A 13,680-nucleotide genomic window follows, 5' to 3' on the forward strand; every position below is an offset into this window, starting at 1 on the left:
CATTCCTGTGACCTGATTGGTTACAGTGTGTTCTATCCCTGCCTACTTCACAGCTCCTCTCTTGCAGCTGTCATCATTTCCTTGATCTGATTGGTTGCAGTGTGTTCTATCCCTGCCTTCTTCACAGCTCCTATTTTGCAATTGTCATCATTCCTGTGACCTGATTGGTTACAGTGTGTTCTATCCCTGCCTACTTCACAGCTCCTCTTTTGCAGCTGTCATCATTTCCTTGATCTGATTGGTTGCAGTGTGTTCTATCCCTGCCTTCTTCACAGCTCCTATTTTGCATTTGTCATCATTCCTGTGACCTGATTGGTTGCAGTGTGTTCTATCCCTGCCTACTTCACAGCTCCTCTCTTGCAACTGTCATCATTCCTGTGACCTGATTGGTTAAAGTGAGTTCTATCCCCGCCTACTTCACAGCTCCTCTCTTGCAGCTGTCATCATTCTCTTGGCCTGATTGGTTGCAGTGTGTTCTATCCCCGCCTACTTCACAGCTCCTCTTTTGCAACTGTCATCATTCCTGTGACCTGATTGGTTACAGTGTGTTCTATCCCCGCCTACTTCACAGCTCCTCTTTTGCAACTGTCATGATCCCTGTGACCTGATTGGTTACATTGTGTTCTATCCCCACCTACTTCACAGCTCCTCTTTTGCAACTGTCATCATTCCTGTGACCTGATTGGTTACAGTGTGTTCTATCCCTGCCTACTTCACAGCTCCTCTGTTGCAGATGTCATCATTCCCTTGATCTGATCGGTTACAATGTTATTCTGTCCCGATGCACTTCATAACTTATTGCTGTCATTATTACCTTGATCTTGGGGCTCAGAATCCAATAGCAGCCCCCTGTGACTAACAGATGAGGGGCCTCTCATGCTCTGCACGTCCTTGTTACTTTGACATGTGAATCCCTCGGTTAATCTTGACAGATGTGTCTTTTTCTAACTATGTAGCTAAGTGGGATTTCCTCCAAGTTTAGCTATTCGTCTAGAACCCCAGTCCAGAAATTGTGTTGAGGGGTGGGTGCAGTGTACAAGACACAATTACCCCCACTAGTTAAGCATTAATAGGTGACAGTTTCCCTTTAAGTATATTCCATAAGCCCTCTACACCGCATCGTATCTTGACAAGTTCACTGCTTGAAACAAAGTTTTCTTAAGTCTTCTGAGAAATCTTCTTCCCATATCAACAGAAATGAGGACAAACGGATACCAGGAGAAAAAAAAATCACATCCCCACAAGAGCAAGGAGAATGACAATCAGCCCTGACAGCGAACGACGAGCCGCCGAAGCAGAAAATAACCACAATAGCTTGATTGCTGCGATGTATAGAACAAGGCTCGGAAAATCAATACAATGCCCATTCTGATATATATTGGGAAATAATACCGCTCATTGTGCGCTCGCCGCCCGAGCGCCAATCACTGTGATTATCACTAATTGTTCAGGCAACATCATATTCCGTAGTGAAGTACAACTATTATCTAATGACTGCAATACTGAATACAGAAATCATGAGATCCAAATACTGATATCCAGAGGTAGAGCCGAAGCTCATGGGCCCCTGTGCCAAAACTCTACCCAAAACTGTACCCAAAGCTGCCACCTCACCAACATTCATAATGACCTGCTGCTTCTGTGATGGGAGCACTGGGAATGCCATTGTTATTGGGACCCACTCCCGCTCTCTTATGACTGATATAGTGCATTAGTTGGCGTTCGAAATATGTGATATTAATAAGCTGTATGAGATCTGTCTCCATGATTTGTTTAGAGGGATAGTTATTGGAGGTTATGGGGGGCTGCCAACACCTCATGTATGACCACCTCAATGTATAGGGTTCACCGTTCTCTCTCCCTTGACCTGCACTCTCTTTCTCCTAGGATGATGGAATACTCTCTGGACGGACACAACGTCAGTCTGTCTGCCATCCGTACTGTCCGAGTTTTAAGGCCGCTAAGAGCCATTAATAGAGTCCCAAGTAAGTACAAGCTCACTGATCGCAGTCTTACAAGCTGCCCAGGTTATTACAGGAGAGGGGGAGTTACTGCTGCCTTCAGATTTATTCAAAATGAATTTCCACCTTTTCATATACAGAAAGTTTAATGATAATTTTCTAACTGTCTGCAGTCACCACCAGGGGGAGCTCAGGAGCTGACTGCAGACTGGTTATACATAGCAGTCAATTATAAACCTGTATGCAGTGCGCTCCATGTTTCAAAATAGGGTTTAAGGGTGGACACTCACTTTAAGGTCTCCCAATTTATGGAAAAGAACAAAAATATACTCATTTATAGTCATTGTTGTGTAATTTGTATTTCTTACACATATGCTTAGCTCTAGAATATTCTCGGTAGAGGGTTTTATCCTCTTCTTAGAACGATAAGCCGGTCAGAGAGTGTCTCATTTCTAACATGTATTGGAAGCCAGCAGCAAGTGTTCTGTTTGACTGCAGTGCCCCCACAGGAGAACGAAGGTATTACACATTTTCTACTGAAATCATACATAATAGATTTTTCAATCCCCTTTTAAAATATAGTTTTTTGGAGAATGATTAATATGAATTTCCTTCATGGCAGAGTTAATCAATGCCATTAGAAAAGTGATTAACATCCACACCTCCCCTTCCAAAACTAATTAAAGGAACAGACCTGTAGGATGATGGAAATCTGTGGAGGACGGTACCTAAAAAATGTCCAGATGTGCAGGAAATTAATAAATATATGAGAAGGAAATAGACTGTAAATTAAAAGCCACTTCTGCCATTATATTACGTATTATAGTCACTGGCTAAGAGTATAATAAGAGTGTAGTCACAACAGCGCCACCTACAGGTGGGAAAGAGACAGTATCTGTAAAAATAACAAATAATATATTGAATTAACTGGATGTATTGGTACCTCCTATGTCCGAAGCGGGTGTACGGAGCGGGCTCAGTGGCTGTAGACTAAAAAAATAATAGTGAAATTGTTTTTGTTTTTTTTTCACAATTTCACCTTACTTTGATTTTTTTCCATTTTTCTGTACATTATATGGTAAAATTAATTATATCATTCAAAAATGCAAAAAAACAAGCCCTCATACAGCTATGTCAGTGGAAAATAAAAAAAAAGGTTATGTTTCTTGGAAGAAGGGGAGGTAAAAAATAATAAAGAGCTGAAATACCACACATCACCTGTAGACAGGTGTGGCGCTGTTTTGGGAGAAATCAGTCATGTTCTAGTAATAAATGAAATAAAAAAGAAATTTAATAGTATTGTCCCTTTAAATGGACCCATTTGGTTGAAAGGGTCTGCGGAGCGTGAATAAAAAGCCGAACTGCTGACACTGATATTGCTAAAATGTCACTTTGTGTCCCTGCTCCGCTCCATTATATCACTGCGCTAAGTGACAAGGAGACGCTGGTATCAGGCGTCACCCAAATCCCATTGTGATCTGGAGACATCTATCAGGGAGGTTTGAGTTTTTACCAATTTAATGGACTCCCTTATCAATAAGTCTTGGCAGGTAGGTATTTAAAGGGACAGTCAGAGGTGGCAGTCACACCCAGACCCTAAATTCGGCCAGGAACCCTTCAATATTATACATGACACATGTTAGAAGAGTGTCTCTCTTTGGAGGACTTGACAAGTCTGTATATTCAATGGTACCCATGTAATACCTAATCTCACCTGTGGTGGAGCTGCAGGAAAATGAAACACTTGCTACTGCAGCTGATCGCAGTGATTTTCAATGATCAGTTTGTTTTTTTTTTGAGAAAAGATGAGAATTGAAACCCCAGTATCTTGTAGAGGAAATCCTCAGCCCGGAGGATGGTAGTAGTAGTCCAATCTACGGGTAGCATTTTATTTTATTTTTTTTTAATTTGTGTACATAGACGGACTGTGTCTGTCATTGACATTAATTGTATCAGGCCATTAATGGGACATCTCGGCTGGTGGGGGGAGCGCTGCCGCGCCGCGCTTTTCGCCTGTGCGGGGGCGTACGGATTTAGAGCAGCTTATACTGTTTATTTTGTGTTTGGTTTATTAAGGACGCAGATATTTATTGTCCTGCTTTTTCTGTTTGGTCGTCATGGTGCTCGATCCAGGCTAAAAAAAATATTAGTCTTTGTGCACAAAAACATTCACAAGTTATAATGTATGTATGGAAAAATTCCATTATTCTGTTCATCCTGATCCTCCTGGTTCAGAGCAATTTGAAAAGGAAGAGCAGAGGTGTTGAAAGGATAAATGTATATTTTAGGGGCATTCCGACCATAGGATATATAATGTATGTTTGATAGATTGGGAGACCCCAGTATCACAAGAATGGGGTCCTACAACATTGCAAAATTACCTTCTTCCCCTCCTTCTGGGATGTGTCTTGAAATGCGTTGTAACCAGTCTGCTTGTCTTCCTCCGCAGGTATGAGAATACTGGTGACCCTGCTGTTAGATACTCTGCCTATGTTAGGCAACGTCCTTCTCTTGTGTTTCTTTGTGTTTTTCATCTTCGGGATTGTCGGCGTCCAGCTCTGGGCGGGTTTACTCCGAAATCGGTGTTTCATTGACCAAGAAATTGCAATGTAAGTGAAGTTACCTTTATTTTCACGTCATTGGTCGCATGTTCTTAAAACTTGCATTTTTGGGGAGATTTATTAGTTATGTCTGATCCTTGGGAAAGATGGGTGACAACTAATATGGCCGCCATTACTGCTCACACGGGGGTTGTCACCCAACTCCGGTATGACTGCTCGATTCTGCTGTGATAAATCCCGTACGAGGAATGTCCAATTCTGGAATCTAGAAAGGTTGGGTGACAAGGACAAACTGTCTAAGAAATGATGGAGGCCATTGTGGCTGTCACCGAGATTTTCTAGGAAAAAGGTAAAAAGAGAATGTATGAAAATAGAGGCAGGTCTTTATCTATACAATGTGGGGGCGGGTCATTATCTATACAATGTGGGGGCGGGTCATTATCTATACAATGTGGGGGCGGGTCATTATCTATACAATGTGGGGGCGGGTCATTATCTATACAATGTGGGGGCGGGTCATTATCTGTACAATGTGGGGGTGGGTCATTATCTATACAATGTGGGGGCGGGTCTTTATCTATACAATGTGGGGGCGGGTCATTATCTGTACAATGTGGGGGTGGGTCATTATCTATACAATGTGGGGGCGGGTCTTTATCTATACAATGTGGGGGCGGGTCATTATCTATACAATGTGGGGGGTGGGTCATTATCTATACAATGTGGGGGCGGGTCATTATCTATACAATGTGGGGGCGGGTCATTATCTGTACAATGTGGGGGGTGGGTCATTATCTATACAATGTGGGGGCGGGTCATTATCTATACAATGTGGGGGCGGGTCATTATCTGTACAATGTGGGGGCGGGTCTTTATCTATACAATGTGGGGGCGGGTCATTATCTATACAATGTGGGGGCGGGTCTTTATCTATACAATGTGGGGGCGGGTCATTATCTATACAATGTGGGGGCGGGTCATTATCTATACAATGTGGGGGGGTCATTATCTATACAATGTGGGGGCGGGTCATTATCTGTACAATGTGGGGGCGGGTCATTATCTATACAATGTGGGGGCGGGTCATTATCTATACAATGTGGGGGGCGGGTCATTATCTATACAATGTGGGGGCGGGTCATTATCTATACAATGTGGGGGGCGGGTCATTATCTATACAATGTGGGGGCGGGTCATTATCTATACAATGTGGGGGCGGGTCATTATCTATACAATGTGGGGGCGGGTCATTATCTATACAATGTGGGGGCGGGTCATTATCTATACAATGTGGGGGCGGGTCATTATCTATACAATGTGGGGGCGGGTCATTATCTATACAATGTGGGGGGCGGGTCATTATCTATACAATGTGGGGGCGGGTCATTATCTATACAATGTGGGGGGCGGGTCATTATCTATACAATGTGGGGGCGGGTCATTATCTATACAATGTGGGGGGCGGGTCATTATCTGTACAATGTGGGGGCGGGTCATTATCTATACAATGTGGGGGCGGGTCATTATCTGTACAATGTGGGGTCATTATCTATACAATGTGGGGGGCGGGTCATTATCTATACAATGTGGGGGCGGGTCATTATCTATACAATGTGGGGGGCGGGTCATTATCTGTACAATGTGGGGGCTGGTCATTATCTATACAATGTGGGGGCGGGTCATTATCTATACAATGTGGGGGCGGGTCATTATCTATACAATGTGGGGGCTGGTCATTATCTATACAATGTGGGGGCGGGTCATTATCTATACAATGTGGGGGCGGGTCATTATCTATACAATGTGGGGGGCGGGTCATTATCTATACAATGTGGGGGCGGGTCATTATCTATACAATGTGGGGGGCGGGTCATTATCTATACAATGTGGGGGCGGGTCATTATCTATACAATGTGGGGGGCGGGTCTTTATCTATACAATGTGGGGTCGGGTCATTATCTATACAATGTGGGGGCGGGTCATTATCTATACAATGTGGGGGGCGGGTCATTATCTATACAATGTGGGGGCGGGTCATTATCTATACAATGTGGGGGCGGGTCATTATCTATACAATGTGGGGGCGGGTCATTATCTATACAATGTGGGGGCGGGTCATTATCTATACAATGTGGGGGGTGGGTCATTATCTGTACAATGTGGGGGCGGGTCATTATCTATACAATGTGGGGGCGGGTCATTATCTATACAATGTGGGGGCGGGTCATTATCTATACAATGTGGGGGCGGGTCATTATCTATACAATGTGGGGGCGGGTCATTATCTATACAATGTGGGTGTGGGTCATTATCTATACAATGTGGGGGCGGGTCATTATCTGTACAATGTGGGGGGTGGGTCATTATCTATACAATGCGGGGGCGGGTCATTATCTATACAATGTGGGTGTGGGTCATTATCTATACAATGCGGGGGCGGGTCATTATCTATACAATGTGGGTGTGGGTCATTATCTATACAATGTGGGGGCGGGTCATTATCTGTACAATGTGGGGGCGGATCATTATCTATACAATGTGGGGGCGGGTCATTATCTATACAATGTGGGGGCGGGTCATTATCTATACAATGTGGGGGGCGGGTCATTATCTGTACAATGTGGGGGCGGGTCATTATCTATACAATGTGGGGGCGGGTCATTATCTATACAATGTGGGGGCGGGTCATTATCTATACAATGTGGGGGCGGGTCATTATCTATACAATGTGGGGGCGGGTCATTATCTGTACAATGTGGGGGCGGGTCATTATCTATACAATGTGGGGGCGGGTCATTATCTATACAATGTGGGGGCGGGTCATTATCTATACAATGTGGGGGCGGGTCATTATCTGTACAATGTGGGGGCGGGTCATTATCTATACAATGTGGGGGCGGGTCATTATCTATACAATGTGGGGGCGGGTCTTTATCTATACAATGTGGGGGCGGGTCATTATCTATACAATGTGGGGTGCGGGTCATTATTTATACAATGTGGGGGCGGGTCATTATCTATACAATGTGGGGGCGGGTCTTTATCTATACAATGTGGGGGCGGGTCTTTATCTATACAATGTGGGGGCGGGTCTTTATCTATACAATGTGGGGGCGGGTCATTATCTATACAATGTGGGGTGCGGGTCATTATCTATACAATGTGGGGGTGGGTCATTATCTATACAATGTGGGGGTGGGTCATTATCTGTACAATGTGGGGTGCGGGTCATTATCTATACAATGTGGGGGCGGGTCATTATCTATACAATGTGGGGGCGGGTCATTATCTATACAATGTGGGGGCGGGTCATTATCTATACAATGTGGGGGTGGGTCATTATCTATACAATGTGGGGTCTTTATCTATACAATGTGGGGGCGGGTCATTATCTATACAATGTGGGGGCGGGTCATTATCTATACAATGTGGGGGTGGGTCATTATCTATACAATGTGGGGTCTTTATCTATACAATGTGGGGGCGGGTCATTATCTATACAATGTGGGGTGCGGGTCATTATCTATACAATGTGGGGGTGGGTCATTATCTATACAATGTGGGGGTGGGTCATTATCTGTACAATGTGGGGTGCGGGTCATTATCTATACAATGTGGGTGTGGGTCATTATCTGTACAATGTGGGGGCGGGTCATTATCTGTACAATGTGGGGGCGGGTCATTATCTATACAATGTGGGGGTGGGTCATTATCTATACAATGTGGGGTCTTTATCTATACAATGTGGGGGGTGGGTCATTATCTATACAATGTGGGGGCGGGTCATTATCTGTACAATGTGGGGGCGGGTCATTATCTATACAATGTGGGGGCGGGTCATTATCTGTACAATGTGGGGGCGGGTCATTATCTGTACAATGTGGGGGCGGGTCATTATCTGTACAATGTGGGGGCGGGTCTTTATCTATACAATGTGGGGGCGGGTCATTATCTATACAATGTGGGGGCGGGTCTTTATCTATACAATGTGGGGGCGGGTCATTATCTATACAATGTGGGGGCGGGTCATTATCTATACAATGTGGGGCGGGTCATTATCTATACAATGTGGGGGCTGGTCATTATCTATACAATGTGGGGGCGGGTCTTTATCTATACAATGTGGGGGCGGGTCATTATCTATACAATGTGGGGGCGGGTCATTATCTATACAATGTGGGGGCGGGTCTTTATCTATACAATGTGGGGGCTGGTCATTATCTATACAATGTGGGGGCGGGTCTTTATCTATACAATGTGGGGGCGGGTCATTATCTATACAATGTGGGGGCGGGTCATTATCTGTACAATGTGGGGGCGGGTCATTATCTGTACAATGTGGGGGCGGGTCTTTATCTATACAATGTGGGGGCGGGTCTTTATCTATACAATGTGGGGGCGGGTCATTATCTATACAATGTGGGGGGCGGGTCATTATCTGTACAATGTGGGGGCGGTCATTATCTGTACAATGTGGGGGCGGGTCATTATCTGTACAATGTGGGGGCGGGTCATTATCTGTACAATGTGGGGGCGGGTCATTATCTGTACAATGTGGGGGCGGGTCATTATCTGTACAATGTGGGGGCGGGTCATTATCTGTACAATGTGGGGGCGGGTCATTATCTGTACAATGTGGGGGCGGGTCATTATCTGTACAATGTGGGGGCGGGTCATTATCTGTACAATGTGGGGGCGGGTCATTATCTGTACAATGTGGGGGCGGATCATTATCTATACAATGCGGGGGCGGGTCATTATCTATACAATGTGGGGGCGGGTCTTTATCTATACAATGTGGGGTCATTATCTATACAATGTGGGGGGCGGGTCATTATCTGTACAATGTGGGGGCGGGTCATTATCTATACAATGTGGGGGCGGGTCATTATCTATACAATGTGGGGGCGGGTCATTATCTATACAATGTGGGGACGGGTCTTTATCTATACAATGTGGGGGCGGGTCTTTATCTATACAATGTGGGGGGCGGGTCATTATCTATACAATATGGGGGCGGATCATTATCTATACAATGTGGGGGCGGGTCATTATCTATACAATGTGGGGGGTGGGTCATTATCTATACAATGTGGGGGCGGGTCATTATCTGTACAATGTGGGGGCGGGTCATTATCTGTACAATGTGGGGGCGGGTCATTATCTATACAATGTGGGGGCGGGTCATTATCTGTACAATGTGGGGGCGGGTCATTATCTATACAATGTGGGGGCGGGTCATTATCTATACAATGTGGGGGGTGGGTCATTATCTATACAATGTGGGGGCGGGTCATTATCTGTACAATGTGGGGGCGGGTCATTATCTGTACAATGTGGGGTGCGGGTCATTATCTATACAATGTGGGGGCGGGTCATTATCTGTACAATGTGGGGGCGGGTCATTATCTATACAATGTGGGGGCGGGTCATTATCTATACAATGTGGGGGTGGGTCATTATCTATACAATGTGGGGTCTTTATCTATACAATGTGGGGTCGGGTCATTATTTATACAATGTGGGGGCGGGTCATTATCTGTACAATGTGGGGGCGGGTCATTATCTGTACAATGTGGGGGCGGGTCATTATCTATACAATGTGGGGGTGGGTCATTATCCATACAATGTGGGGTCTTTATCTATACAATGTGGGGGGTGGGTCATTATCTATACAATGTGGGGGCGGGTCATTATCTGTACAATGCGGGGGCGGGTCATTATCTGTACAATGTGGGGGCGGGTCATTATCTGTACAATGTGGGGGCGGGTCATTATCTGTACAATGTGGGGGCGGGTCTTTATCTATACAATGTGGGGGCGGGTCATTATCTATACAATGTGGGGGCGGGTCTTTATCTATACAATGTGGGGGCGGGTCATTATCTATACAATGTGGGGGCGGGACATTATCTATACAATGTGGGGGCGGGTCATTATCTATACAATGTGGGGGCGGGTCATTATCTGTACAATGTGGGGGCGGGTCATTATCTATACAATGTGGGGGCGGGTCTTTATCTATACAATGTGGGGGCGGGTCATTATCTATACAATGTGGGGGCGGGTCTTTATCTATACAATGTGGGGGCGGGTCATTATCTATACAATGTGGGGGCGGGTCATTATCTATACAATGTGGGGGCGGGTCATTATCTGTACAATGTGGGGGCAGGTCATTATCTATACAATGTGGGGGCGGGTCATTATCTATACAATGTGGGGGCGGGTCATTATCTATACAATATGGGGGCGGATCATTATCTATACAATGTGGGGGTGGGTCATTATCTATACAATGTGGGGGCGGGTCTTTATCTATACAATGTGGGGGCTGGTCATTATCTGTACAATGTGGGGGCGGGTCATTATCTGTACAATGTGGGGGCGGGTCATTATCTATACAATGTGGGGGCGGGTCATTATCTGTACAATGTGGGGGCGGGTCATTATCTGTACAATGTGGGGGCGGGTCATTATCTGTACAATGTGGGGGCGGGTCATTATCTGTACAATGTGGGGGCGGGTCATTATCTGTACAATGTGGGGGCGGGTCATTATCTATACAATGTGGGGGCGGGTCATTATCTATACAATGTGGGGGCGGGTCATTATCTATACAATGTGGGGGGCGGGTCATTATCTGTACAATGTGGGGGCGGGTCATTATCTATACAATGTGGGGGCGGGTCATTATCTATACAATGTGGGGGCGGGTCATTATCTATACAATGTGGGGACGGGTCTTTATCTATACAATGTGGGGGGCGGGTCATTATCTATACAATATGGGGGCGGATCATTATCTATACAATGTGGGGGCGGGTCATTATCTATACAATGTGGGGGGTGGGTCATTATCTATACAATGTGGGGGCGGGTCATTATCTATACAATGTGGGGACGGGTCTTTATCTATACAATGTGGGGGGCGGGTCATTATCTATACAATATGGGGGCGGATCATTATCTATACAATGTGGGGGCGGGTCATTATCTATACAATGTGGGGGGTGGGTCATTATCTATACAATGTGGGGGCGGGTCATTATCTGTACAATGTGGGGGCGGGTCATTATCTGTACAATGTGGGGGCGGGTCATTATCTGTACAATGTGGGGGCGGGTCATTATCTATACAATGTGGGGGCAGGTCATTATCTATACAATGTGGGGGCGGTTCATTATCTATACAATGTGGGGGCGGGTCATTATCTGTACAATGTGGGGGCGGGTCATTATCTATACAATGTGGGGGCGGGTCATTATCTGTACAATGTGGGGGCGGGTCATTATCTATACAATGTGGGGTCGGGTCATTATCTATACAATGTGGGGGCGGGTCATTATCTATACAATGTGGGGGCGGGTCATTATCTATACAATGTGGGGGCGGGTCATTATCTGTACAATGTGGGGGCGGGTCATTATCTATACAATGTGGGGTCGGGTCATTATCTATACAATGTGGGGGCGGGTCATTATCTATACAATGTGGGGGCGGGTCATTATCTATACAATGTGGGGGCGGGTCATTATCTATACAATGTGGGGTCGGGTCATTATCTATACAATGTGGGGGCGGGTCATTATCTGTACAATGTGGGGGCGGGTCATTATCTGTACAATGTGGGGGCGGGTCATTATCTATACAATGTGGGGGGCGGGTCATTATCTATACAATGTGGGGGCGGGTCTTTATCTATACAATGTGGGGGCGGGTCATTATCTATACAATGTGGGGTCGGGTCATTATCTATACAATGTGGGGGTGGGTCATTATCTATACAATGTGGGGTCGGGTCATTATCTATACAATGTGGGGGTGGGTCATTATCTATACAATGTGGGGGCGGGTCATTATCTGTACAATGTGGGGGCGGGTCATTATCTATACAATGTGGGGGCGGATCATTATCTATACAATGTGGGGGGTGGGTCATTATCTATACAATGTGGGGGCGGGTCATTATCTGTACAATGTGGGGGCGGGTCATTATCTATACAATGTGGGGGGCGGGTCTTTATCTATACAATGTGGGGGCGGGTCATTATCTATACAATGTGGGGGGTGGGTCATTATCTATACAATGTGGGGGCGGGTCATTATCTATACAATGTGGGGTCGGGTCATTATCTATACAATGTGGGGGCGGGTCATTATCTGTACAATGTGGGGGCGGGTCATTATCTGTACAATGTGGGGGCGGGTCATTATCTATACAATGTGGGGGCGGGTCATTATCTATACAATGTGGGGGCGGGTCATTATCTATACAATGTGGGGGCGGGTCATTATCTGTACAATGTGGGGGCGGGTCATTATCTATACAATGTGGGGGCGGGTCATTATCTATACAATGTGGGGGTGGGTCATTATCTATACAATGTGGGGGCGGGTCATTATCTGTACAATGTGGGGGCGGGTCATTATCTGTACAATGTGGGGGCGGGTCATTATCTGTACAATGTGGGGGCGGGTCATTATCTATACAATGTGGGGGCGGGTCATTATCTGTACAATGTGGGGGCGGGTCATTATCTGTACAATGTGGGGGCGGGTCATTATCTATACAATGTGGGGGGCGGGTCTTTATCTATACAATGTGGGGGCGGGTCATTATCTATACAATGTGGGGTCGGGTCATTATCTATACAATGTGGGGGTGGGTCATTATCTATACAATGTGGGGTCGGGTCATTATCTATACAATGTGGGGGTGGGTCATTATCTATACAATGTGGGGGCGGGTCATTATCTGTACAATGTGGGGGCGGGTCATTATCTATACAATGTGGGGGCGGATCATTATCTATACAATGTGGGGGGTGGGTCATTATCTATACAATGTGGGGGCGGGTCATTATCTGTACAATGTGGGGGCGGGTCATTATCTATACAATGTGGGGGGCGGGTCTTTATCTATACAATGTGGGGGCGGGTCATTATCTATACAATGTGGGGGGTGGGTCATTATCTATGCAATGTGGGGGCGGGTCATTATCTATACAATGTGGGGTCGGGTCATTATCTATACAATGTGGGGGCGGGTCATTATCTATACAATGTGGGGGCGGGTCATTATCTATACAATGTGGGGGCGGGTCATTATCTGTACAATGTGGGGGCGGGTCATTATCTATACAATGTGGGGTCGG

The 13,680-nt window shown here is 45.9% G+C and overlaps 1 protein-coding gene across 3 annotated transcripts in view; it reads left to right on the plus strand.

The window, feature by feature from the left end:
- Window positions 1–13,680, plus strand: part of CACNA1H (calcium voltage-gated channel subunit alpha1 H) — a 606,200-nt gene that overhangs the window by 361,098 nt on the left and 231,422 nt on the right. For all 3 annotated transcript variants that reach the window (XM_073648442.1, XM_073648440.1, XM_073648441.1), the window contains exons 5-6: window positions 1,888–1,985; window positions 4,411–4,570. In XM_073648442.1, coding sequence (XP_073504543.1) covers window positions 1,888–1,985; window positions 4,411–4,570 — 258 coding nt within the window. The remainder of the gene's footprint in view (window positions 1–1,887; window positions 1,986–4,410; window positions 4,571–13,680) is intronic.

Source organism: Phyllobates terribilis, unplaced genomic scaffold (genome assembly GCF_046119375.1).
Source record: "Phyllobates terribilis strain yellow unplaced genomic scaffold, ASM4611937v1 Scaffold_9__5_contigs__length_417890890, whole genome shotgun sequence".
Classification (NCBI taxonomy): domain Eukaryota; kingdom Metazoa; phylum Chordata; class Amphibia; order Anura; family Dendrobatidae; genus Phyllobates; species Phyllobates terribilis.